The sequence below is a fragment of the Chlamydomonas reinhardtii genome, chromosome 7 (assembly GCF_000002595.2).
Source record: "Chlamydomonas reinhardtii strain CC-503 cw92 mt+ chromosome 7, whole genome shotgun sequence".
NCBI classification, from domain to species: Eukaryota; Viridiplantae; Chlorophyta; class Chlorophyceae; order Chlamydomonadales; family Chlamydomonadaceae; genus Chlamydomonas; species Chlamydomonas reinhardtii.
The window spans coordinates 98,065-121,668 of NC_057010.1; the positions used below are offsets into that span (position 1 = coordinate 98,065).

The window sequence follows — 23,604 nt, forward strand, 5'->3', positions numbered from 1 at the left end:
GGCTGAGTAGGTACAGGGGACAGGGGTCAGGCTCAAGGTCAGGAGGCCAGCGGTCAGAGTCAGGGGGCCCTCAGAGACAGGGGAGTCACTCAAACCTGCCCCTCGGCTGGATGCAGGGGAGCCACTCCCCCGGCTGGATGTGCACTTACACGCACTTACAAAAGCAGCGTGCCATGCACCGCATTGCACGACGCCTCACCCGTGGCAAGCCCAAGGAGCAGTGCGACAGGAGCAAGCAGCAAGTAATACAACACATTGATTGACGTGACATCTTTTTTGGGCTGAGCCCCCCCAGCGCAGCGTTCCAGGGGGGGGGGCGAAGCCCCCCAGGAACACCCCTGTCCGTGCGTCGAAGAAAAGCGTGCAGGGCCAGGGGAGGGGGGAGGCGGACCAGGGGAGGTGACGCACAGGGGCTGAGCCCCTCCACAGTCTGGGGCCGAACAGCCTCATCGCCCGGACATAGCCGGGGTCGGTTTCCACAGGCACATAGCCAAAACAGGTGCCTAGATTGCGATGCCACAGCAGAGCCAACCGCAGCCAGACGCAGCACAGTTCTCAACAGCCGCACTACTTGTCATGCCGCTACACATGCCCTGCCAGCCCCACCGCAGACCGCTACCTAGACACCAGCCGGCTCCTCACCCTGCGCCCTTGCGCCGCTTCTTGGGCGGCGCTGCGCTCTCCTCCTCCACGTGGCCTTTCCCACCCTCTCCGCTACCAACATGCGCGCACGCGCCCCTGCTGCTCCCGCCGCCGCCGCTGCCGTCGCCGCCGCCGCTGCCGCCGCCACTGCTGCCGCCAGTCTGCAGCGATGCAGGTCGTTTGTGCCCCAGCAGCATCTCCACTAGCGCGTGCCGGATTTTGGTTGTCCCTGCACCTAGACACTCACGCTGGTGCCCTGGAGGAGCATCCAAGCCACTCTCCCGGCGCCAACGCTGCCGGCACACCTCGCAGTGCCAGTGCGGGTCGCACATGGCCACCAGGAAGTGCCGCAGGAAGTCCAGCAGGCGCACGCGAAGCGGCGTGGCGACGTGGTCGACAACGAATCTAATTGCCGCGAGCGTGTCGTCATTGTCGCACACGGTGCGCAGCGACACCTTTCTAGTGCAAGTGCTATGTGTCATTTGTATTAAGGGTGTGGGGCTCAGCCCCACACCCCTAACGCAGGCAAACCTGGCTGGTTCAGTAGAACTTGGCGAGTGTGGTACCCAGTTTGCGCGGTGGCCGTTTGCCTGGTGTAGTCCAGGATGGCTTTCTTTTCTCGTGCTGAGGCGCAGAAAAGTAGCGCCAAGGGATGTTGGTAGTTTGGCATGTAGCCTGCGCATGCCCTACCGTGCTGAAGGACGGGGCAAGCAAGCCTCCATTGGCTATTTGATGGCAGCACCAGCCAGGGGCCTGGTGCCTATTACTGAGTACCAGAGGCAGTGGGGATACGGTTAATCAACGCCCCGACTTGCACTGTTGCACGCACCCTATGACGCATCAAAACAGATTTCACTCGATTCCGCTGCTCAGGCATGGGTTCCTCAGGCGTGTACGAGCTGCAAACCTCCGTACCTGCAGCAGCGTGCACAGGAAGCCCAGGTCCCCCTTCGCCTCCGCACACGTGAGCAGCAGCCCCTCCACGTTAGGTACTCATCAATAATGTACACGCTGGCATACCGCTCCGCCAGCAGCTTCTGCATCGCCTTATGTGGAACACGACACATAGAATTCATGATTAGTACTAGGAAGGTGTCGCTGCGCACCGTGTGCGACAATGACGACACGCTCGCGGCAATTAGATTCGTTGTCGACCACGTCGCCACGCCGCTTCGCGTGCGCCTGCTGGACTTCCTGCGGCACTTCCTGGTGGCCATGTGCGACCCGCACTGGCACTGCGAGGTGTGCCGGCAGCGTTGGCGCCGGGAGAGTGGCTTGGATGCTCCTCCAGGGCACCAGCGTGAGTGTCTAGGTGCAGGGACAACCAAAATCCGGCACGCGCTAGTGGAGATGCTACTGGGGCACAAACGACCTGCATCGCTGCAGACTGGCGGCGGCGGCGGCGGCAGCGGCGGCGGCGGTGGCAGCGGCGGCGGCGGCAGCAGCAGGGGCGCGTGCGCGCATGTTGGTAGCGGAGGGGGCGGGAAAGGCCACGTGGAGGAGGAGAGCGCAGCGCCGCCCAAGAAGCGGCGCAAGGGCGCAGGCTGAGGAGCCGGCTGGTGTCTAGGTAGCGGTCCGCGGTGGGGCTGGCAGGGCATGCGTAGCGGCATGACAAGTAGTGCGGCTGTTGAGAACTGTGCTGCGTCTGGCTGCGGTTGGCTCTGCTGCGGCATCGCAATCTAGGCACCTGTTTTGGCTATGTGCCTGTGGAAACCGACCCCGGCTATGTCCGGGCGATGAGGCTGTTCGGCCCCAGACTGTGGAGGGGCTCAGCCCCTTTTCCCCTGATCGGGGAACACTTGTCTGCGCCTCTGCAACTCGTGCTCCAGTCGGACCCGAGCAGACAGCCGGGGGCGCACCATGCCGCCACCACTTTAGGCAATTCTTCACCGGTTTTACATAACTAGGGGACATGAACATTATCCTCGCATCATCTCGGCAATCATCTGATCACACGTACAGCGTATACACAAGAGATGCCGTCGTTGCCACCTTATGGTAACCTCGCTCGCACACATGGCCGTGTATTTATTTACTTCTCATGGTATTGAGGCCCAGCCTGCTGTGCATGCCCTTCTCATGTTCTTGTCTTGCAGCCTATGCGTCACAGCATTGGCGGTGCGCCAGCACCTTACCGCCTCCTCTTGCGCGTGTGCGCGTCTGTAGTTCACCCCTCGACCTCTCCCTACCCGAGACACCCTTGGCACCTCGGAAGCACGCTCAAGCATGGGCTGGCACTGTAGACACCTGGTCACCATGTAAACCTTTATCACAGGACGCGCTATGTGCACGCCTCACGCGCGCTTGTGTTACTTTGTAATAAAAACCACATGCCCCCTGGCTGAGTCCTGATTTAGTTGGGTTCGTACTAAACCGCCCCACCACCTTGTTGGTACCAACGGCACAGCGCCTTATTGCGCCCTGTACTCGGTATCCGATCGCCCGAAGCCCCCGCCCTGGCTATAGCCGCCGCCGCCCTCATGTGGCCCCACGTTGCCGCCGCCGCCGTAGTCGCCACCGCGAACGGCGTGCGACATGCTCCGCTGGCTCTGGCGCTGAGGTTGCGCCATGCTCTGGCGGTACGGGTCCTGCGCCATGCTGTAGCTGGTGCGCGGCACGCCGTCGCGACTGGCCGCCATGCTCTTGCTCACCGGGAGCGGCCCCTCCTTGCTCATGCCGTTGGAGGGCACGCCTGTCTCACTGTCCTCATCTCCCTCGCGGATGGTGGGCGGGTAATCAGCTTGCGAGCCAGCGTACATGGGGTTGGAGTTCATGGGCTGCGGGAGTCGATGGGCGCACGGACATGCATGTCAGTGTTACTGTGCGTGCCAAATGCGATAGTTACAGAAACGGTGCAAAACAATCCCGACATGATCACTTCGACATATGGCCCTATCCTATTGCGCCGTGCAAGTTGCAAGACCATGCCGGTCGAACCTATTCAAGTAGCCCGCACGCGTTCACCACGCACCTGGTTGCTGGTGGGACCAGTCTCCGGAACATTCTGAAAGCCCAACATCTGGCGTGGAGGGCCCAAACAAATCATGATCATGCCAATTAGCAGCGCCACCACGATGGGCACCGTGCGCACAATGGCGGCGTCGAACCTGGACGTTCCGTCTTTAAGGCCCGATGGGAAGATGCACATACAGACGGGATTGGTGAACAGTATGATGAGCACGAAGGCCGTGGTGGACAGCACCGCATGCACATAGTCACGGATCTTCAAATAAAAGAAGTCGTACACGCGGTCCTTGTCCTCGTCCGTGGGCAATGAGAAGCACAGCGGGCCGTAGAAGGGCATTATAATAACCCAAAACTTCTGTCCGTTCATTGCTGTGTAAGTGTCTGTGAACGACGCGAAGAAGCAGGCGATAGAGAACAGCACCAACATGGCAATCACCAGCGAGCGCTCCTGGTCTTGGCAGAATGCGCTGTCATTGATGACCAGGTTCGCCAGGATTTGGAAGATGGTGAGCGTGTGGGTGGGGAAGTAGTACGAGACACGGGTGATGGCGTCCATGGTGTCACGTTCCTGCTGATATCCGGGGCTGTGTGTGAGCTTCTGGCCAGCAGCAGTAAACCGCTGTCAGGTCTGCGCCAATACACAGCGCTCCACACTGCTGGGTTTGTCCTGCGGGCAATGTGAAAATGACAAGTGGGGTAAAGTGGGGTAAAGCGCGCGCGGGCCGAAAAGCGCCGCGTGGTTATGGAACGCCGCAACCCGGCTTCTGTTGCCCAGCCGCGCACCGCCCCGCACCCTGTGCGCCTTGCACGAGCGATTCTACGGTAACGTGCCCGGTTCCGGCCTGGAAATGCCCAGTACAGGATCCAGGCCCAGGTACCCGTCCGAAGTTGACATTTTCCGTCTGCATAGTTCACTCACGCCCTGCTGACCCCGACCTGCTGACATGTACCCTGGATACTAGCCCGCAACTCGAAAATACGGAACAAAGGCCCAAGGTAACACGCGTGCTGACACTTTTGCCCTTCAACGCCTGAGCATGCTCACGCTCATTCCAAAAGATGCTGACCTTAAATATTCAGTGGTGTTGACGCCCAGTAGCTCCTGACTTTTCAAGCGGGCGCGCTCTTCAGCGCTGCTTGACTCTGAGTCCTGGCTGCTTGTGCAGTATCAGGCCTTCACCTGGTCAAAAGTTTTGTATTCAATAGTTCAATAGTCGTCACAGCTGCCTAATTTCGGGAAAAGATGTTGGGCTGCAAAGTCAAAGTTCCAAGCCCGCAGAAGCTCAAGCACATTTGCTTATCCGGATGCTGCTTGTGAGAGCTCTTACATATGCGAAGCCTGACACGACTCAGTCGTTGCAGCAGAAACGCTAGCCCGGTGACAATGGGTGCCAGCCCGGGGCCCCATGCACAGGAGGGTTTTCCACCGCTGCTTATCAGTTCATGGCTTCAAAGTCGGTGCTAATCAGAGCTATTTGCGTTTGCTTCAGCTAGTGGCCTAGACGAAGATGAGACTGGAGACCCCGGAGAACAATGGAGACACGGTCTAAGCGAAACAGACGTGACGAAGCACCCGACGCCGCACAACAGTCAACAAAAGAGCCTCAGCAAGGGCGGGGTGGCAAGGCTCCGCGGGGTGCCGGCAACAAGGGTCCTGGCCACGCTGCAGCTGCACAGAAGGACAAGCAGATCGCCGGCGTATCTACGAGTCCACCAGCTGAGTTGCCTGCGCAGGCACAGGCGGGGCGTGTAACGCGCAGCGGGCGAGGGGCATCTGGCTCGCAACCGCCTCAGCAGCCTGTGAAGGGCCGTCGGACGAGGACAAAAGCTCAAGAAGCTCCAGCAGCAGAAGTACAGTCGAAGGCGAAAGCCGAGGCCACTGCCGAGGCCACTGAGCAGCAAGGAGTTCCGGGGTCGGGCGCAGCGGCTGCCGAGCAGCAGAAGCCTAACCCCAGTGGACGGGGGGCATCGGCGCAACCAGACCAGGGACGGGGCATGGCAAATCGTCAGGGGAGGAGCGCCATGGACGAGGACAAGGTGTGCGTGCACGAGCGAAAACGTCCGGCTGCCGGTGAACACCGCGCTAACCTGATATATTATTTGGAAATGCGTGCAGGAGCTGGCCGATATGTTTGCGCGCGGAGGAGCGGGCAGGTAAGGGCCTCGTGGGGCGTTCACAAGGCACGCGGGACACGCTGGACACGTCAGGCAGGGGTGGGTCATCATTGCACACATCAATGGCCCTTCCATGTACATCCGCAGTGCACTGCAGGGGCTGTTGAGGAAGCTGGGCGCAGGGTTTGAGGACGTCATGCCCATGGGCATGTCCGGCAGCCGCCTCAAGGTGGGCCGTGCGGGGGAGGCATAGCGTGATTGGACCTTGGCCGGCGCCAGGTTGGGGCGAGACGGGAGGCAGCTGATTGTCGTGAGCACAGCCAGAATCTCATCAGGGGTGCCGTTGGGGATGCAACCTTGATTGGGCCTTGCAGGCTGCGTTGCATGCTGGTTTCTGAAGAGCTGTCGCGGTCTTCACGTGTTGCCGCTGCAGGCGATTATGACGGGGTTGCGGCAGATGGACGACGAGGTGGCGCAGCTATCTGCGCTGTCGGAGCTCAACGAGCTGCTGTCCATATCCACGGAGGACAACCTGGCCACGTTCCCCATCGAGAGCATGGTGCCGCTGCTGGTAAGGTGTCCGGCTGTGTGCCGCAGATGCAAGACCCTGTGTGGTTGTTGTACTCTCGAGCTCGTACGCCCGTTACCTTAGCCGCGCACATACCCACTGCCGCCATCCTCACTCCTCACAGATCCAGCTGCTGAATGCGGAGCACAACCCCGACATCATGCTCATGGCCGCCCGGGCGCTGACGTTCCTGGCGGACGTGCTGCCGCAGTCGTGCAGCGCCATTGTGCGGCACGGCGCCGTGCCTGCCTTCTGCGCGCGCCTGCTCACCATTGAGTACATCGACCTGGCGGAGCAGTCACTGCAGGTGAGAGCTGCGGGATGGTGAGGGCTGCGGGCTGATGGGTCGCTGGGAGCTTGTTAGCGCTGAAGTTGGGGGCAAGAGTGAAATGCGGTCTGCACGTGCCGGCGACGCGACTTTGATTCTTCGAGGCCTAATTTTGACCTCGCTCGCTGGCTATGCTGAACCGCAGGCTCTGGAAAAGCTGTCGCACGAGCACTCGCCCTCGCTACTGCAGAACGGCGGGCTGTTGGCAGTGAGTCGGGACCGAGCCCCATGCTGCGCAGGAGGTGGACAACACTACAGTGACGAGGTTATTCCGCATGCCGCTGCCTTGATGCGCGCTCACCCCACCCATTTGCCGCCCGGCTTGCAGGTACTTTCCTACCTGGATTTCTTCCCCACCGGCGTGCAGCGCACCGCCACAGCCACCGCGGCCAACATTTGCCGCTCGCTGACGCAGATGCCCTCTGCCGCCTCCAGCAGCACGGCGCAGGCGGCGGTGAAGGAGGCCATCCCCATCCTCACTGGTCTACTGCACTACTCAGTGAGTCGGGTGGAGGCGGGTTGTGGGCTGACCCGATGGTGTTCAGGGGCTGGCCGGCAGCCCCAGTGTCCGGCCATAGACTCATTATCGGCTTCCAGGGCGCAACATAACGTATCGTGCGTTTCGTTCTCGCCCTCGCCATTCGTCCCCAGGACGCCAAGGTGGTGGACAACGCCTGCGTGTCGCTGTCCTACATCGCGGAGGCCAGTGCGGGCCAGCCGGCGCTGCTGGAGGCGCTGACCTCGGGCGGGCTGGTGGGGCAGGCACTGCAGCTGGTGAGCGAGGGCTGGTGTGAGGGGCAGATGCATGTTTGGATGCAATAAGGGTGCAGATTGCGGTCCTGACGTACTGGGTGACAGGCGCAGCATGTGGTACGGGTTGCCGTGTGTGGAGCCGGGCGTCAACTGCCCCGGCTGCGCCACTGCCGCCCATTATGACTTCAAGTTGCCCCGCTTGCCCCGTCCCAGATCGGCCTAAGCGACACGGGCGCCATGACCAGCCAGCTGAGCCTGTCCACCTACTACGGCCTGTTAAAGCTGCTGTCAACCGCCGCCGCCAGCAGCGCTGGGGTCGCAACCACCCTGCTGGGCGCGGGCGTGCTGGCCACCACCCGCACGCTGCTGGCCACCTCGCCGCTGCTCATGGCGGGGCCGGGTGGCGCGGGCGCCTCCTCGCTGCTGCGAACGCCCGACCAGCTGTACGACGTGATGGGGCTGCTGCACGAGGTGCTGCCGCCCGTGCCCGATTCGCAGTCGCTGGTGGCGGCGGGCGCGGCGGTGGAGCTGCCGGGGCAGGGCGCCGCCGCGGGTGGCAGCCGCAGCGGCAGTGCCGCTAGCCGGGGCTCGGAGCTGCAGTCGTATCTGGGCGCACACCCGCCGCTGACGGCCCAGCTGTGCGGCGACATACTGCCGCTGGTTCTCAACAGCTACAGCGCCACGGTGATGCCTGAGGTGCGGCCTGGCCGGGGGTGCAGAGGAGCTGCGGTGAAGCCACGGTGGTTGGGGATGGGTCACTGCCAAAAGGGTGCGAGCGTTCCGGGTCGCGGGCAGTGGTGCGCACGGTGGCTCCTCGTGCATCGCTCACGATGCGCCGCGGTGCGGACTGCTGTGCGCAGGTGCGGGCGCGGGCGCTGCGTGTGCTGCTGCAGGTGCTGACCGCCTGCCCGGCGGCCCAGCTCCGCGAGTCGCTGCGGGACCTGCCGCTGGCTAGCTTCCTGGCTTCGCTGCTGGCGGGCCGCGACACGCCCACCTGCGCGGCGGCGCTGCACTGCAGCGAGGTGCTGATGGCGCAGCTGCCGGACGTGTTCAAGCACGTGTTCCTCAAGGAGGGCGTGGCGCACGCCATTGAGCAGCTGGCAGCGCCCGCGGCAGCTGGGGCGTCAGGCGCGGGTTCGCCTGCGCCGCCGCCACCGCTGGCTGCACCGCCCAACGCCCGCCGCGCGCCTTCGCCTACCGCAGAGGACGGCCGTCGTGGTGAGCGGTTGTGGGAAGCGTTGTATGAAGCGCATTGTTGTATTGAATCGTAATGGGGCAAGATGTCAGGATTTGGTTGCTTGGTCTGAACGCAAGTCATGCCGTGCCCACTGCAGTAACGCGCTCTGCCAGCGCGCGTGGTGAGGACAAGGGCGCAGCCGGCGCAGCCAGCCCGGGCGCACCGTCGGCCGCCACCGGTGCAGCGGCGGCGACTGCGGTTGCCGCCGCCACGCGCGCTATTCCTGGCAGCCCCGGCGGCCTCACGCTGCGGGCGTCGCTGGCGGCGCGGGCGTTGCGCTTCCAAAAGGCCCACTATGACGCCGGCTGCGGCGCGCCTCAGACTGAGGGCCTGCTGCAGGTGCGGGCGCTGCTGCAGCGGCTGCCGGCGGCGCCCACCAGCACCCTGACTGACCTGCTGGCGATCATGGGGGCCAGCAGCGGAAGCACAGCCAGCGCCGGGCTGTCGCCTGCCGCGGGTGGCGCGCCCCCCGGCGGTGTGTCAGTGTTTGAGCTGCTCAATAGCGGTGAGGAAGATGGGGGCCAAGGCGAAACCACTTGGTTGTTTAGTTTGCCGTCGCCTGAAGCTCTCAGATTGTTCACGCTGGTACCCCTCGTCTTTGTTGGCTGTCTGCGCTCCATGACCCGGCACTGCTCTTGCCCACCGTAAACCCAGGCGCGGTCAAGTCACTGTACGACTTCCTCACTGGCGCCGACCTGCCGGCCGCGGCGGCGGGCTCTGCTGACGGCGCTGACGAGCGCGCCAATGCGGTGCTGCGCCGCATCGCCGCCCTCACCCGCGCCGGCCTCACGCCCGCCGCCGGCTCGCCCTGCAATCCGCCGCTGGTGGGCCTGGTGCGCAAGCTGCAGGCGGCGTTGTCCAGCTCGGAAAACTTCCCCGTATACCACGGCCGCGCCGCGCCGCCACCAGGCTCGGGCAGCTTCCGGAGCGGCGGCATGTACGGCGGCCGCGGCGGCAGCATGGGCGGCTCTGGCGGCGCGCTGCAGCCCGGCAGTCTGAGCAGCGGGCTGTCCATGCTGACTCACCCCTTCAAGCTGCGCCTGTGCCGCCACAGCTCAGATAACAGCCTGCGCGACTACTCCACCAACATCGTGCTCATCGAGCCACTGGCCACCATGGCCGCCATTGAGGAGTTCCTGTGGTCGCGCGTGTACCGCGGAGTGGCACCCGGTTCGGCGCCGCCGCCGCCACAGCCGCCGCAGGCACAGGCACAGCAGCCCGCAGCGGATCAGCGCCAGGCAGCAACGTCAGCTGGCGCAGCGGCCGCTGGCAGCAACGCGCCTGGCGCAGGCGCTGCCGCGGGCGGCGGCACCGCGGCAGGCACCCAGTCGCATCCCATCCCGGTCGATGACGGCGCAGGCAACCGCCGCGTCACGCGAGCACAGGCCGCGCGTGAGCGCGCGGAGGCGGAGGCTGCCACGCGCCGGACCGGTGCGGTGCCGGTTCCAACGCGGGGCAACCGGCGCAGTGGCGGCGGCACGGCGGGTGAGGCGGGTGCGGACCAGCGCATGGCTGACCCGGGTGAGGAGCTCAAGGAGGCCGGCCGCCTGGGCCGCCGCCGCAGCGGCCGGCGAGAGGTGGGCGGCGGGGCCGGGTCAGGCGCGGGCGCGGGCGACCAGCTGGGCGACAGCAGCGACCCCGACCCCGAGCTGGAGGTGGACGACGGGCACGACAGCGGGGACGGGGAGGGGGATGCGGACATGGATGACGCTGCCGGTGGTGGCGACGCCATGTTTGATGAGGATGATGATGACTTCGACGACGATGCCATGGATGGCGACGACGGTGAGGCGGAGTTTGGCGTTAGTAAAGGAGGGGCACACGTGGTTACGCTGCTTAGTGGAGATGCATGTCTGTTGTCTTAGGGTTGGTCAGTGACCTTGCTGCACCTACTCCGCACCCCTACAGGCGACGTTGAGCTGGGCACCATGACGGTTCACGACCTGCACGTGGACCAGGACCCGGGCCGGGGGGTGCAGGCACCAGCGGGGGCGGCGGGCTCGTCACAGCAGCCCGCAGCCGCTGGAGCACCGGCAGCCAAGCCGGGTGCGGCTCCCGGTGGCGCAGCGGCAACCACCCGGCCCACCAGCGCATGGGGCAACCGTGCAGCGGGAGCTGCCGCGGGCGCGCCTGCTAGCGGGTCGGCGGCGGCGGCAGCACCTGACGGCGCCGCTGCACCCGGACCTGCGGGCCAGGCGCAGGGCGGCGCGGCCCGCTCCGCTGCGCATGAGGCCGCCCCCGCCCGCATGGTGTTCGTACTGGGCAGCGGCCCCAATGGCGGCGGCGGTGAGGAGCGGCCGCCGCTGTCCTCCGCCTGCACGGTGTTCCAGGCCATACAGCAGCTGCAGAACCAGCAACAGCAGGCAGGCGCCGAGGACGGGGACGAGGACGGTGAGGATGAGGGCGGCGGTGGCGGCCAGCGCCGCGGCCGGCGCCTTTGGGAGGAGATCCACACCCTCTACTACCGCCCCGCCACGCCGGCGGATGCGGCAGCAGTGGACGGCGCCACTGGTCAGACGTCCACGGCTCGCGGCGCCGCAGACTCCGGCAGCACGGCAGGCGTCAGTGGGCCGCTGGGCCGCTGGGCCAATACGCCGCTGCGGGAGCTGCTGTCTCCCCGTGTGCCCTCCGACCTGTCCTGCAGTGCCACCTGCCGCGAGGTGCTGGCGTTGATGGCGCTACTGGAGGCCGTCAACAGGCTGGGGCCGCGGGCCTGCGCCGAGCTGGACGCGGCAGGGGCGGGCGGCGCGGAGGAGGCGGCAGCGGGTCCGCTGGAGGCCACACGCCACGCCGCGCGGGACGAATTTGTGTCCGCCAAGCTGTCGTCTAAGCTTGGCCAGCAGCTCAAGGTGGGCGGTGGCAGTGCAGAAGGCGCAGAGGATGGTGTGACAGAGTGCGGGCAAACGCTGTAGAGGATTGCTGCATGCAAGTGCTTATATTGTTACCTGGCCCTTCGTCCCTCCTTGCCGTAACCCAACAGGACGTGTTGGCCATCTGCGGTGGCGGCATGCCCGCCTGGTGCAACTCGCTGGTGGGCCCCTGCCGCTTCCTGTTTCCGTTTGAGATCCGCAAGCGCTACTTCTATTGCACAGCCTTTGGTCTGGGCCGGGCGCTGCAGCACATGCAGCAGCTGCATACCGCGGAAGCGGGCGGCGCGCTGGCGGCGGCGGCGGACCGGGACGGGCGTGAGCTGCGTGTGGGTCGGCTGCAGCGCCAGAAGGTTCGCGTGTCTCGCAAGCGCATCCTGGAGTCCGCCGCTAAGGTGATGGAGCTATACGCGCGCAGCCGGGCGGTGCTGGAGCTGGAGTACTTCAACGAGGTGGGCACCGGCCTGGGCCCCACCCTTGAGTTCTACACGCTGCTCAGCCACGAGCTGCAGCGCAAGGACCTGGGCATGTGGCGCCACGAGGAGCAGGACGACACGCAGAAACAGAAGCAGGACAAGCAACGGGCTGGGTCGGGCGGTGGGGACGGCGGCGCCAAGCCGTCGGCGCCCACCCCTGGTTCGCCTGACCGTATGGATGTGGACGGCGGCCCGGCCACGACTGCGGCGGCTCAGGGGCAGGGCGGCAGCACGCCACCGCGTGTGCAGTCGGGATCCGTGTTGGTGTCGGTGCCGTCGCGACGCGGAGAGGCGGCCAACCACGACGAGTGCGAGTATGTGAACGCGCCGTGGGGCCTGTTCCCGCGTCCGCTGCCGCCCGCCTCAGTGTCAGGGTCGGGCGGCGCTGGCGCCGCCGCCGCCAAGGTGGTCGAGCACTTCCGTTTGCTGGGCCGCACACTGGCCAAGGCGCTGCAGGACAACCGGCTGCTGGACCTGCCGCTCAGCCACGTGTTCTTTGCGGCGGGTGAGAGGCAGTGGCTAGGATAGAAGGAGGTTGCATGAACATGGAGGGGTAGAAGGGGGAGGGTCTCAGTGCCCCTGAAGACAGCTCGACCATACCCTTGACGACCCTGAGCTTCTCACTTGCATGCTCTACACGCCAGTACAGCCTTTCAGAACCTGCATTAATATGCTCCTCCCAACCCCTCGGTGACCCACAGCCCTGGGCAGCCCACTGGACATGTGGGACATCGCCCGCTTCGACCCCGGCCTGGGCGCCACCCTGGCGCGACTGCACGCGGCGCTGGTGGCGCACCGGGCGGCGGGCGGCGCGGTGTCGGGGCCGCTGCTGGTGGACGGCGTGCCGCTGGAGGACCTGTGCATCACCTTCGTGCTGCCCGGTGGGTGCCGGCGGGTAGCTGGCGTGCTGGTAGCGCTGAATGAGCGGTGCAAGGTTGTCACCACATCTTTATGAGTGTTCACACGCAAGTACGATAGCTGACACGCCGCTCCGCCTGTGCCTCCACACGTGTACCCCCACACGCAGGCCAGCCCGACTACCCGCTGCGCCCCGGCGGCGGTGACATGGTGGTGTCCACTGCCGAGCAGCTGGCCGAGTACATGGCGGCGGTGACGGACGCCACGCTGGGCAGCGGCGTTGCAGCGCAGATGGGTGCCTTCAGGGAGGGCTTTAACGAGGTGTTCAGCCTCAGGTACAAGCTGCATGGGGGGGCCGTGCGGGTGCAAGCTTGTCGTACGAGTAGTGGGGTGATTGTATTAGCGGCGATTACCGGGGGCGTAGACCACCGTGGGCATGAAGTCGCACGGCAGCCTTCTGCGGAACGCAGCCTCACCGCCAAACTCTTGTGTGTATGTCTCTGCACTCGCGACTCGCAGCACGCTGTCCATCTTTAACGAGGACGAAATTGAGGTGCTGCTGTGCGGCAGCGGCGAGCGCTGGACACTGCAGGCGCTGAGCGAGGCCATCAAGTTCGACCACGGCTACACAGCCAACTCGCAGCCGGTCAAGTGAGTTGCTGCCTCCTCACTTAGGTCCGCTCATCTCTTCTGCTCCCCTTGCTGTGCTCGGTGGTGCACGCAATCTAATTATACTCGCAAGCGCGCATGATTGGTCTTCCTTATCACGCTCAGCCACACGACCACAACGTTCGGCCCGCAGGTACCTGCTGGAGATTATGTCGGAACTGGACGCCGCCGATCAGCGCGCCTTCCTGCGCTTCGTCACCGGCTGCCCGCGCCTGCCGCCCGGCGGCCTCACCGCACTGCAGCCAAGGCTGACGGTTGTGCGCAAGCACCCCAGGTGGGTCGCTGTACTAGTGTGGGGTCATGCTCGGGCTGGATTTGATGTCTTCCTTCCCAACGCTACACGTACATCAAGCTGTCTACGTTCCTTCGCTCATTCGCTCGCTGCTTAACTGCTCCTGCTCCAACTTCTTCCTTCCGCAGCGGCGGCGACGGCCCCAGCAACGGTCCCACGCCTGTGGGCAGCTTCCAGGAGGCGGGCCTGGGCGGGGCCGGCACCATGTGCGCGGCGGACGCCGACCTGCCGTCCGTCATGACGTGTGCCAACTACATCAAGCTGCCGCCCTACAGCAGCAAGGCCGTCATGGCGGCGCGCCTCATGTACGCCATACGGGAGGGCCAGGGCTCCTTTGACCTGTCGTAGGCGGCATGGCGGGGCTGCTAACGCTGAAACAGACTGCGCGTAGAGCTTATGCATCAGCGCAGTGTGTGCATGGAGTCGTCAGAAGGTGCCATGTAGGGCAAATGGAGATTGTTTGCACTGATACAGATGGGGCAATTAGAGTCAAACGATGATGGTAGCGCAGGTTGCCGGTACGCGGGTGGATGGCAATGAAGGCGCCTAGCCGCCACATACAGGCAGGATTGTTACGGTAGAACGTATTGCGCATGGTTGAAAGAACGCAGGCTGTCTATGATATGCAGGTCGTGCAGCAGTTGCTCGGAAGCGGGGGTCTTCCGTTGCTCGGCTGCGTTGGATGGGATGTACGCAGTTGTGTGGTCAAGCTGATGCCCCGGGCTGCTGCCTAACAGCACATGTAACTTGGAGCATACCGTGTGTCGCATCAGGGGAAGGTGCCACACTACATTAGCACTGTGCGGCTTTGGTGTGATGCTTTACGGTACGCTGACATTAGGGAAAAGCACGGGTGAAATGGGGTCGGAGAATAAAACTCTGCTACTGCGTGGTCTGCTACTGCGCGGTCATAGCCGGCATGGGACCTGCTCCATTGTCGACTTGGCCTCTGACAAGCCCTCCCATAGCCCCTCGCATCCCCGTGTAAGAGACCGCATACGCATCCACCACATAACTATGCCTGGTCCGTTCGAGGTGTGGCGAAAGGCAGAGACTTGGCAGAAAAGGAACCTCGTCGCCAGCGCCGTTCTGCTCGTGTGGGCTGGTGTGCTATATGTGAGTGTCAATGTTTTGCTCCCATCAAGCACAGCGACTGCGTTGCGCCAAAAATCTAACAATTTCTTCCCGTGTGTGCTGCGCAGTGGGACCACAGCCGTCTTGCAAATGATCCAGAGGTCCGCAAGCGATTGAAGCTGGACGAAGAGCCGGAACGGGACTACTAGCTCGCGGCTGAGAGTTTACAACGGGTCCTGGCGAAATAGCGCCTGGGCCCTAGCCGCATGCTCATGTCTGCAAGCGATATCGTAGCAATACTATTCCCACGCTGTGGGGCTATGATACCACGAGCGACTGGCTCGACTGTATAATTATAATGTACCCTAAACATGCGCAGGTCAACGAGTGCCTTGTAACGATACCGTGAAAGGTCCTAACCAAACGCCGTCCAACAATGCAGAAACTCAGCACCAGCCCGGCACCAACCGGAGCCAAAATGAAAAATAGCTCCAGCGCTGGTGCAGCAGCAGCCCCACGCGTTGCGTCAATAGTCCAGCGTCAATACCAGCAGTCTGTCAGCGATACGAAATGTTTGCGAGAGAAAACAGCCCCCGAGCCACGCAATGTGTGTCCTCCGGGCCCCTGGACACCGCGAAAGCGCGCTCCTCGCGCCCAAGCCCCAGCCTAAACCGGCCAAGCTACCGAATCTTGAGCGGAATGGCGCCATAGCGTGGGCGAGTGGGTGTTACTGTAGCGCAGGGCTGGTCCCGCCCCGCGAAGGATGTTGGCGTTGCGAAGCTGTTGGGCGTCCGCAGCGGGTGCGGCGACACCATGTGGGAGGGAGGTTGCCTGTAAGCATAAATGCAGCGACACAAAGTGAGACGGCTGCTGCACTGGACAGAGGGTAGCAGGGCAATGGCACAGCGGAAATGGCGGGGAGCGAACGTGCCTGCGAGGCGTCGCAGAAGCGCCAAACTTGACCGGCGTCGCCGTGTCGTGCTGGCTGGCGCCGGCAAGCACCGGTGAGGGGCTAGCGGGCGGTGCTAGCCCCGGTTGTGACCCGCGACCTTCTCGGTGCCGCGCGAAGTGACGCTTGAAACAGTCCGAGCCGCACAGAACAGTCCCAGTCTCAGCTCCGTCCTTGATGCAAGCCACACACTCCATTGCACCGGGACTGGCGCACAACGAGCAGCATTCGACCCCAGTCATTTCACGGTCCAGTAGGGTTTCTAGCGTCAAGGGTTGTGTCAAATGCTTGCAACGCGAAAGTTTTTTGTCGTCATACTGTATAACGGAGAGATGTGAGCTCTTGCATTTTTAATACGGAGAGGGCGAGTGGGTCTTTCCCCATGCTCGCCCTGAGCCGTCCCCTGCCCCACCCCACCCCGGGACACACATGCACAAACCGCTATTGCTCTTCGGCTTGCGGCTCATAAGCAACCGTATAGCTCTATCCCAATAACAGCAGCGACACATCATTCCACCACCCGAGCCTCTGCCCCGAGCCTTGTTGCCAAGGATGGCAAGCACCCCACCTTTCCCCCGCACTAAAGCCGCTGCTTCTTTCCTTGCGGCCTCGACTGCTCAGAGCCCCCGCCTCCCTGCCCTTCCCGCCTCCCACTGCCTCCTCCTCCTCCCCCGCCTCCCCCGCTGCAGTACTCCTTCATGTTCCGCTCCTCCTCCCTCGCCTTTTGGTGCAGTCGCAGGTCCAGTGTGTCCTCCTGCAGTATGCTTACGAAGGTGGCGGCGGCGGTGGCCAGGCGTGCGCGGCCGCGGCTCTGCAGCAGCTGGATGCCTGTAGCGGCGGCGTTGTACCTCACCACCCAGGAGCAGCCCGGCACGTCCAGGCCCTCCTCCGCGGCAGAGGTGGACACAAGCACCTTGCAGCGCGCGGAGCCGCTTGGGTCCTGGCGTGATGTTTGGTAGGGGGGTGGGAGATGGAGGGAGGCACAGCGGGTGGTGGGAGGCAGGTGCGGGTGACACGTATGCATAGCGGGGCACACGCATACACACATACACACATGCACACACACGCCTCCGTGTTCACGTATTGTGTGGGCGCGCACACGCACACGCAGTCGCCCCCACCCCCACCCCGCCCCCACCTTGAACATCCGCAGCACCTGCTGCTGCTCACTGCCGCTCATGCCGCGGCCGTGCCGGTCACTGTGCGGGTCCAGGGCCGTGCGGCGGCCGGCGGCACCGCCGTGGCCCACCAGCTCGTACACCTGTGCATGGGCGACACCAGGTTGGGGCTAACGGCGGCAGCATGGCAAGTCGTGGCGCATGTTGTTCACTGTTGTAGTTGGTTTTGTCTTCTGCAAGAGGAGGATGGAGGCAGTTGCCGCCCGCGTCGGCTGACAGGCGCACGATTGCTCATGCAGTTTGCACATACCGCGTCGGCCTTCCCCCATCGCACTTGTCCTAGTACTCACCTCCACGTGCTGCAGCTGTGCCGTACGGCGGATCATGTCCGACAGGTGGTACACCGCCTGTGTGTGGGGTTAGGGGTGAGGTAGCATGTGGTGAGGTTGGATGGGAGCCGAGTGCATAGCCGCCTCATGTGACGTGGCAAACACAGCCGCCCATCCACGTGTTGGGAGGTGGGACAGCACTCATGCCTCTGCCGTGTGTTGTCTGGCAACCTCTGCCAACCAAGCACATGGGCGCACACCTACCCGCCAGGACGCACGCATGGGCGTGCAGTCTCGCACACACCTACCTGGCGCGTCTTGACAAACACAATGCCGTGGCAGCAGCCGCCCTCACCGCTGTCAGCGTCCCGGTAGCGCTGCGAGTGGGGCCACAGGGTAGGGCGAGGGGGTCGGGGCCGGCTTGGTGCTGACTGGAAGGCGGTGGCGGGTGCTGGTGTCGGGTGCTACACGCCACTGGCGGGTGCCGCCCGTCCGCTGGCCCGCCAACCAGCAGCCCACACCACAACAGGGCACTTGCAAACGCACACACACTGCTGCTTGGGCCCATGTGCGCGGACATGGACATGTGGGCTTGTGCACCCAGGCATGTGTACACGCACACACTCGCACACACTGCTTATACGCTTTGTTTTCCGTGTGCTCCTTAACACTCGCACACGCATACACATACATACACGTGCTCGTCCCTTGCCTTGCGCTTTCTGAACACAGGCGCGCGCGTTTCATTCCCCTTAACACACGGGCACACACGCACCCACACCTGCAGGAATTCCATCAGAGCCCAGTACTTGCGGTGCGTGGCGGCCTGTGGAGTGAGGGAGGGTGGGCACCAACATCTGTCATGAGGAAGAACCCTGCGCACATAATTCCACGCATCCGCGAACTTGAATCCAGGGGCTGTCATTGCCGGCATGACGTGCCCGGGCAACCCCGGTGCCCCACGCCAGTGTGGGCCAATGGACCGACGTTGGCGAGTGCGCATGTCCAGCCACGGCTCACCTCCTGTAAGTAGCGTGAAGTGGGTTGGACGGACGATCGCAGGATGTGGGGTGTTGCATTGCCGACATTCGGAGGTGAGGGAGTCACGGACATGGACACCGTTATGGACATGTGTTACGACTTGCAACGTCAACAAGTACGTGAGATTGTTCACTGCGGACACTGCAGCTGCCGTCTGGCTGGCAGCCTGGGTGCAACCTGACTGCGTGCGGGCGTATAATGCTCCACACCCACCACGCCCCACACCCGGCCTGGTAACGTGATGCCCGCCCACCTGCAGCACTCCGGACGCGAAGCAGCCGCGAACCAGCTGCATCGCCAGCGCCTCGCCAGCGGCCTGCCCCGCCGCCCCTGGGGCCCCGGTCGGCAGCACACACCCGTCTCCCTCCACCTGTCAGTGTCAGGGCGGGTGCAGCACAGGAGGTATGGGTCCAAGCTGGCGTGTGCCAGGGCCTCGGGGGCCTCAGGGCTCCAGCCAGACAGCTCATACCGTAACACGACTGCATGTGTCTACAGATGCCACCCGGCTGGGGCCCTCCCACTGACCCACATCCCACCCACCAGCATCTCGCGGGTGAGGGCCGACACACGCAGCGCCACGTCATCGCAGCTGCGGGGGGGGGGGGGCGCAAGAAGGGCAAATGTGATTGACACAGCCACACAGGTGAGCGCGGCGCACAGCAGAGCGTTCCCAGCTCTGACAACAAGACGGCAGCCCTCTCCAAACGCGTCAGCCAGTGGCGTGTGGGAGTGCCCACCTGTTGCCAGCCCGGGGTCCCTCGCTCGCCTCCCACTCCGCCTCCAGTGCCGCCGCCACCTGGTGCCCGCTGGGCAGCTGCTGCCGCCGCGCCGCCGCACCCAACTCCTGAAGCAGTGGCGGCAGCTCTCCGCCATCACTGCCAACATTGCCACTGCAGTTACCTCCATTACTGCCGCCGCCGCCGCTGTTGTCATCGTCGTCCTCACTGCTTGCGCCCCCCAGCAGGATACGTGCCACAGCGGTGGCATAGGCGGCCCTGGCGCCGCCGCCCGCCTGTCTGGCCTGCAGCTCCGCCGCCTCCAGCTCCGCCTCCTCGCGCGCCAGGGCCGCAGCCTTACGTGCTAGGTAGGTGAGCGCGGCCTCGGAGCCTGTGGATTCAGGACGAGGCAGGAGGAGAAGGCACAGAAGTGAACATGCCACCAACAACGCGGCATCGCACGCGACCTGTGTGCAGTCCGACCCCACCCACACCCACCCACCCGCCTCCTCCGCTAGCTCCAGTGCTTTGCGCAGGAGGTCCAGTAGGCGGCAGGCCAGCTCCAGGTGCGGGCAGGTGTAGCGGGCCGCAAACGCCCTGCCCTGGGCCAGCCACTGCAGCAGGCAGCGCACAGGCGTTTGCGGAGCAGGCGGGCAGCAGCCGTGTCAGCAGGGAGATCAGTAATGGGCTGGGAGGTTGTGGATGCGGTGTACAGAACCCTGGGTGATCGCTAAGCACCCGTGATGACCTGGTGAGGTTGCGCTAGCGCCCCTACCACCTTTGAACCCACCATCACCACCACCACCAAACACACGCACCCCACAAACACACACAAACACACACACACACACACACACACACCTGCCCCAGGGTGTCCAGACGTGTAGCCAGGGGCTTGTCACTCGCCGCCGCCGCCCTTGACGACCGCACCGCATCCACCAGTCCCTGTGGCGGTGATGGTTGTCGCATGCTCGGTTGCGGTGTGGGTCCTTGGCGGATTGTGCGAATGCCTACCAATCATACATACCACAATGATATGGCGAACGCACGCTTCTCGTTTCGTTGAACAAACACCACACACGCACCGTGGGCATGGCGGTAACATAAGGGCGATGGCGTGAGCATCGTACCGCATCGCATACACGGCCTTTTGTGTGTTCTTTCCCTGAGCCCCCCACCCCACTCGCCTCCTGTAGCTGCCACAGGTCGGACGTGGCGATCCGCCCACACGGCCGCAGGCGCTGCAGACTCCCGCCTGTGGAGGCAAGGGCGAGAGGGTAACAGGAGATAACAAGCTGGGAAAAGGCAAGCGCTCGGTCGGCCGTTGGATAACAACGATATGCCGAGCTACCAGGGATGGACGCGTGAGTGAACAAGCCTTTGCATGTGCTGATGCGAAGGTGCCATGCTCACCCAGGTCTGCCGCGGCCTTGAGCGCAAACACCTGTGTAGCGAAGCGCGAGGCAGGCGGGTGCAGGTTCGCACAAGGCGACGCCAACAGGCAGCACGGTCGTGACCGGCAGCCGAGCCGACCTGCCGCCACCAGGTGCCCCACCTCCAGGGCCCCAGCTCAACCCGCCACGTCACGTACACCCCAGCCCGCCCCCCTTGGTTCATTAGGGCTCGGATTTCAGTGCCCGCACCAATACACCACACCAGGCAATCAGACAACCGCCCGCCCACCACGGCGCCCCTCCTCCTGCCCCCCTCAGCCCCCCCACATACACATACCTCACCCCCCTCCTCCTGCCCCCCTCACCCCCCCACACACACACCTCCACCCCCTCCTCCTGCCCCCCTCACCCCCCCCCCACACACACACACACCTCACCCCCCCTCCTCCTCCCTCACCCACCCCCTCCTCACCTGCAGCACCTGGCACATGGTGCGGTCCGCCGCCCGCATGGGCACACGCACCTCCGACTGGACCGGCTCGCAAAGCACTGCCTGCCCTGCCTCCCCCGCCTCCACCTCCTCCACCTCCACGGCGTGCAGCCGCGCTCCCAGCAGCCCCAGCAGCGCCGTCATGCGCACGTGCAGGGCCGCCTGCAGCAGGTGGAGTGGGCAGGCCCAGCCTCTAGCCTCTAGGGTCACAGGTCGCCTCGTCCTCGTGGGGTGACCAGGAGGCAGATAGCGGGCGCGTGAGGGTCCGTACCGGCTGTGGTGGAAGCCACTCAACTCCCGGACCACGGCAACTACTGCACCCTGCACCTCTCTCTGTGTGCCTGCACGCCCAGGCGCCGCACGCCCGCCCCACCGGTACCGCACGCACGCACCAGGCTCTGCTCGCTGGCTGGGGAGGCCGTCGCGCCCAGCACCCGGGGGCCGCCGTCGCCACCGCCACCGCCGCGGCCACCTACCGGGGGCGGGTGGTGCGGCCGGAAGTGCCGCATGGCCTGGGCGTAGGGGTGGTCGTCGTGGCAGTGGTGTGCCTCGTCCAGAACCTGGAGGGGGGGGAGAGGGAGGAGGCGGTGGGCACTAGCGGCGAAAGGTGGAAGGTGGGGAGGTCCGTTGCGTGGGGGGTAGAAGGGGTGAGTCACTGCCATCAACTGCCAGCCCGAGCAAAGGACCTACCCGTATATTCACACCCCTCCCCCCCCTCCCGCCACTCGTACCAGCAGGTCAAGCTGGCTCATGACTGCGTGCCGCTGCTGCAGCAGGTTGGCGAAGGAGGCCGCGGTGGCCACCACCACCCAGTGACTGCCGCCACCGCCACCGCCGCCCCTGCCGCCGCCAGCCGCCAGCCGGCCCGTGTCGTGCAGCACACGGGTCCACGCCTCCCGCGACAGGGGGTTGTCGGAGGAGAAGGCGCCCACCTGGGTGCGCGGCAGGGCGGCCCGCAGGAAGTAGGCGGCGTGCTGCGCGGTCAGCACCACAGTCGGCGCCAGCACCACCACCAGGGCACCCAGGGAGGCGGCGGAGGAGGAGGAGGCGGCGGGCTGGTTGCGCGACTCGACCAGAGCTCTACAGAGCAACAGGGGCCGTGGGGCGAGATGAGGGGCGGGCAGACTGCGCCAGGGCCCAAGCCAGAGCCCCATGCCACCTGGGCACCTCTTGTGACACGACTGCGTGTGCCGTCCTCAGCCCCACCACCACTCACCCCCATAACCTCTCATCATCCCCCACGACGTCTCAACCCCCTCCCATACGGTAAGTATTATCGCTTGCAACTTACGCTTCTGCCTGTGCTCCGCTCGTTTTAGGTTGGTGTGGTTTAGTATTAGCTGGTATTTACAACCCCCCTATCCCACGTCCCTCCCTCTCCCTCACCTCACCACCTCCACGAACACGCGTGTCTTGCCCGAGCCGGTGGGCGCACACACCAGCCAGTTGCCCCGCCAGCCCCCGCACAGCCGGCTGTAGCGCTCCCGGGCGGCAGTAGCAGCAGCCGCTCCGCCGCGCCCGCCACCGGGCGGCAGTAGCTGCGGTGTGAGCGGCAGGCCCCAGCTGCTGAGCACAAGTCCCACCGCATCTGACTGGTACGGCCGAAGGGGGGGCAGCACACCCGGGCCCCCCGCCTGCCGCCCTGCCCCCACCTCTGCCTCCACCTGCTCCCCCGCCTGCTGCAGCGCCGCCCCCGCCTTGAGCCGCCCCAGCTCCTTGAAAAACACGCCGCCCAGAGTGCGCCGGCCGTCACCCGCAGACAGATGCACGTCGCCCGACCTGCGTCACAGGGTGTGTCGGGTGCCGTGTGTCGTGTGCCGCGTCACGTGCATGACTACGGCAAGCAAAGAAGGCGCAAGCCGGCAGCACTGCCCACATCCTACACACACCAGCCAGCACTCACGATGTCTCCACCGCATGTCTTCATGCCGCCCGCAGCGCCCCCCCCTCCCGCCCCCGCCCCTCCACACCCCTCACTTGCCTGACCGCCATGAGTGTGCGCCGCAGCGCCACCTCGACCCCCTCCGGCCCGAACTGCAGGACCCGGTTCATGAGGCAGCCCAGCTGGCTGTCCGGCTCCCCCAGGGCCTGCTGCAGCGCCAGAGCCACCACCTGAGGAGGCTGGCTGGTCAGGAAGCGCCGCAGCGAGCCGTCATCGGCAGCAGCACTCGCAGCAGCCGCAGCACCCGTAGCAGCCGACCCGGCTGCGGCCGACGCCTCGCTCCAGCCGGTGCGCAGCAGTCGCGCCCTCGTGCTGTGCGCCCGGACGTAGTGCTCCTGCGCCACTGCCGCGACCAGCAGGCAGGCGGCGGGGCGGGCGGGTGGCGGGATGGCGGCCGTGTCAGCCACACAGCCCTCCACCGCCGCCAGCAGCGCAGACGCGGGGAACAGGGCCGCAGTGGCGGGCTGTGTGGTGGGCAGGGGGGCGGCGAGGGGCGCCATGGCCGCACACACGGCGTTGCGCAGGCGAGCCAGCGGCGGCAGGCCGGGCAGCACCCCGCGAGCGGCCAGGGGCGGGAGCAGTTCGGTCCAGCAGGGCTCTGAAGCCGCGGCTGCAGGCGCTGCTACCGACGCCATGATCGCAGTTCCTTCTTGCTCGACGATGGCCGTGTCCGTGGTGGCTAGGACTATGGAAAGGAAGTCGCGACGGTTGTTGATGCAGCCTGCAGCGATACCGCCTCGGCGGTGCCGAGGAGCGTTACGCGGTTTTCTAGGCAGGGT

The 23,604-nt window shown here is 65.0% G+C and overlaps 6 protein-coding genes across 6 annotated transcripts; 2 read left to right on the forward strand and 4 right to left on the reverse strand.

The window, feature by feature from the left end:
* Positions 1-133: 133 nt before the first annotated feature.
* CHLRE_07g312817v5 (uncharacterized protein) lies at positions 134-1,241 on the reverse strand. Its single transcript, XM_043063824.1, has 2 exons — positions 948-1,241; positions 134-803 (listed from the first exon to the last, which is right to left on the reverse strand). Exons 1-2 carry the CDS (start codon positions 1,122-1,124, stop codon positions 639-641), a joined length of 342 nt encoding a protein of 113 aa, XP_042922392.1. The 5' UTR covers positions 1,125-1,241; the 3' UTR covers positions 134-638.
* Positions 1,242-1,631: 390 nt separating this feature from the next.
* Positions 1,632-2,433, forward strand: CHLRE_07g312833v5 (uncharacterized protein). Its single transcript, XM_043063825.1, has 2 exons — positions 1,632-1,884; positions 2,029-2,433. The coding sequence occupies exons 1-2, from the start codon at positions 1,717-1,719 to the stop codon at positions 2,188-2,190; spliced, it is 330 nt and encodes a 109-aa protein (XP_042922393.1). The 5' UTR covers positions 1,632-1,716; the 3' UTR covers positions 2,191-2,433.
* A 92-nt stretch (positions 2,434-2,525) lies between these two features.
* CHLRE_07g312850v5 (uncharacterized protein) lies at positions 2,526-4,951 on the reverse strand. Its single transcript, XM_001700904.2, has 3 exons — positions 4,677-4,951; positions 3,614-4,276; positions 2,526-3,419 (listed from the first exon to the last, which is right to left on the reverse strand). Exons 2-3 carry the CDS (start codon positions 4,163-4,165, stop codon positions 3,054-3,056), a joined length of 918 nt encoding a protein of 305 aa, XP_001700956.2. The 5' UTR covers positions 4,166-4,276; positions 4,677-4,951; the 3' UTR covers positions 2,526-3,053.
* Positions 4,952-5,061: 110 nt separating this feature from the next.
* Positions 5,062-14,743, forward strand: CHLRE_07g312900v5 (uncharacterized protein). Its single transcript, XM_043063826.1, has 19 exons — positions 5,062-5,646; positions 5,726-5,763; positions 5,872-5,953; positions 6,158-6,295; positions 6,417-6,599; positions 6,766-6,828; positions 6,949-7,119; positions 7,272-7,394; positions 7,587-8,069; positions 8,234-8,591; positions 8,708-9,115; positions 9,265-10,395; positions 10,519-11,459; positions 11,591-12,458; positions 12,655-12,834; positions 12,981-13,146; positions 13,331-13,462; positions 13,614-13,754; positions 13,901-14,743. Exons 1-19 carry the CDS (start codon positions 5,143-5,145, stop codon positions 14,118-14,120), a joined length of 6,330 nt encoding a protein of 2,109 aa, XP_042922394.1. The 5' UTR covers positions 5,062-5,142; the 3' UTR covers positions 14,121-14,743.
* A 2-nt stretch (positions 14,744-14,745) lies between these two features.
* CHLRE_07g312950v5 (uncharacterized protein) lies at positions 14,746-16,121 on the reverse strand. Its single transcript, XM_043063827.1, has 2 exons — positions 15,778-16,121; positions 14,746-15,677 (listed from the first exon to the last, which is right to left on the reverse strand). Exons 1-2 carry the CDS (start codon positions 15,990-15,992, stop codon positions 15,527-15,529), a joined length of 366 nt encoding a protein of 121 aa, XP_042922395.1. The 5' UTR covers positions 15,993-16,121; the 3' UTR covers positions 14,746-15,526.
* Positions 16,122-16,175: 54 nt separating this feature from the next.
* CHLRE_07g313000v5 (uncharacterized protein) lies at positions 16,176-23,601 on the reverse strand. Its single transcript, XM_043063828.1, has 19 exons — positions 22,865-23,601; positions 22,536-22,662; positions 22,270-22,475; positions 21,615-21,963; positions 21,276-21,443; positions 20,866-21,045; positions 20,413-20,443; positions 20,187-20,254; positions 19,861-19,944; positions 19,502-19,613; positions 19,021-19,390; positions 18,824-18,872; positions 18,537-18,653; positions 18,230-18,265; positions 18,024-18,068; positions 17,551-17,619; positions 17,264-17,320; positions 16,934-17,056; positions 16,176-16,735 (listed from the first exon to the last, which is right to left on the reverse strand). Exons 1-19 carry the CDS (start codon positions 23,458-23,460, stop codon positions 16,376-16,378), a joined length of 3,147 nt encoding a protein of 1,048 aa, XP_042922396.1. The 5' UTR covers positions 23,461-23,601; the 3' UTR covers positions 16,176-16,375.
* Between the last annotated feature and the right edge of the window lie 3 nt (positions 23,602-23,604).

Excerpts from the sequence above, each read along its gene's own strand:
- CHLRE_07g312950v5 (XM_043063827.1), bottom strand. The coding sequence starts at position 15,992 with ATGGAGTGTGTGGCTTGCATCAAGGACGGAGCTGAGACTGGGACTGTT. Across the intron at positions 15,678-15,777 it reads GCTTCTGCGACGCCTCGCAG|GCAACCTCCCTCCCACATGG; the intron begins GCACGTTCGCTC and ends TTATGCTTACAG.
- CHLRE_07g312900v5 (XM_043063826.1), top strand. The coding sequence starts at position 5,143 with ATGGAGACACGGTCTAAGCGAAACAGACGTGACGAAGCACCCGACGCC. Across the intron at positions 6,600-6,765 it reads TGGCGGAGCAGTCACTGCAG|GCTCTGGAAAAGCTGTCGCA; the intron begins GTGAGAGCTGCG and ends GCTGAACCGCAG. Across the intron at positions 13,755-13,900 it reads GTTGTGCGCAAGCACCCCAG|CGGCGGCGACGGCCCCAGCA; the intron begins GTGGGTCGCTGT and ends TTCCTTCCGCAG.
- CHLRE_07g312817v5 (XM_043063824.1), bottom strand. The coding sequence starts at position 1,124 with ATGACACATAGCACTTGCACTAGAAAGGTGTCGCTGCGCACCGTGTGC. Across the intron at positions 804-947 it reads ACCCGCACTGGCACTGCGAG|ACTGGCGGCAGCAGTGGCGG; the intron begins GTGTGCCGGCAG and ends GCATCGCTGCAG.
- CHLRE_07g312850v5 (XM_001700904.2), bottom strand. The coding sequence starts at position 4,165 with ATGGACGCCATCACCCGTGTCTCGTACTACTTCCCCACCCACACGCTC. Across the intron at positions 3,420-3,613 it reads CTGGTCCCACCAGCAACCAG|CCCATGAACTCCAACCCCAT; the intron begins GTGCGTGGTGAA and ends CGACTCCCGCAG.
- CHLRE_07g313000v5 (XM_043063828.1), bottom strand. The coding sequence starts at position 23,460 with ATGGCGTCGGTAGCAGCGCCTGCAGCCGCGGCTTCAGAGCCCTGCTGG. Across the intron at positions 21,964-22,269 it reads GTGTTCGTGGAGGTGGTGAG|AGCTCTGGTCGAGTCGCGCA; the intron begins GTGAGGGAGAGG and ends GTTGCTCTGTAG. Across the intron at positions 20,444-20,865 it reads CCATGTGCCAGGTGCTGCAG|GTGTTTGCGCTCAAGGCCGC; the intron begins GTGAGGAGGGGG and ends TTCGCTACACAG.
- CHLRE_07g312833v5 (XM_043063825.1), top strand. The coding sequence starts at position 1,717 with ATGATTAGTACTAGGAAGGTGTCGCTGCGCACCGTGTGCGACAATGAC. Across the intron at positions 1,885-2,028 it reads ACCCGCACTGGCACTGCGAG|ACTGGCGGCGGCGGCGGCGG; the intron begins GTGTGCCGGCAG and ends GCATCGCTGCAG.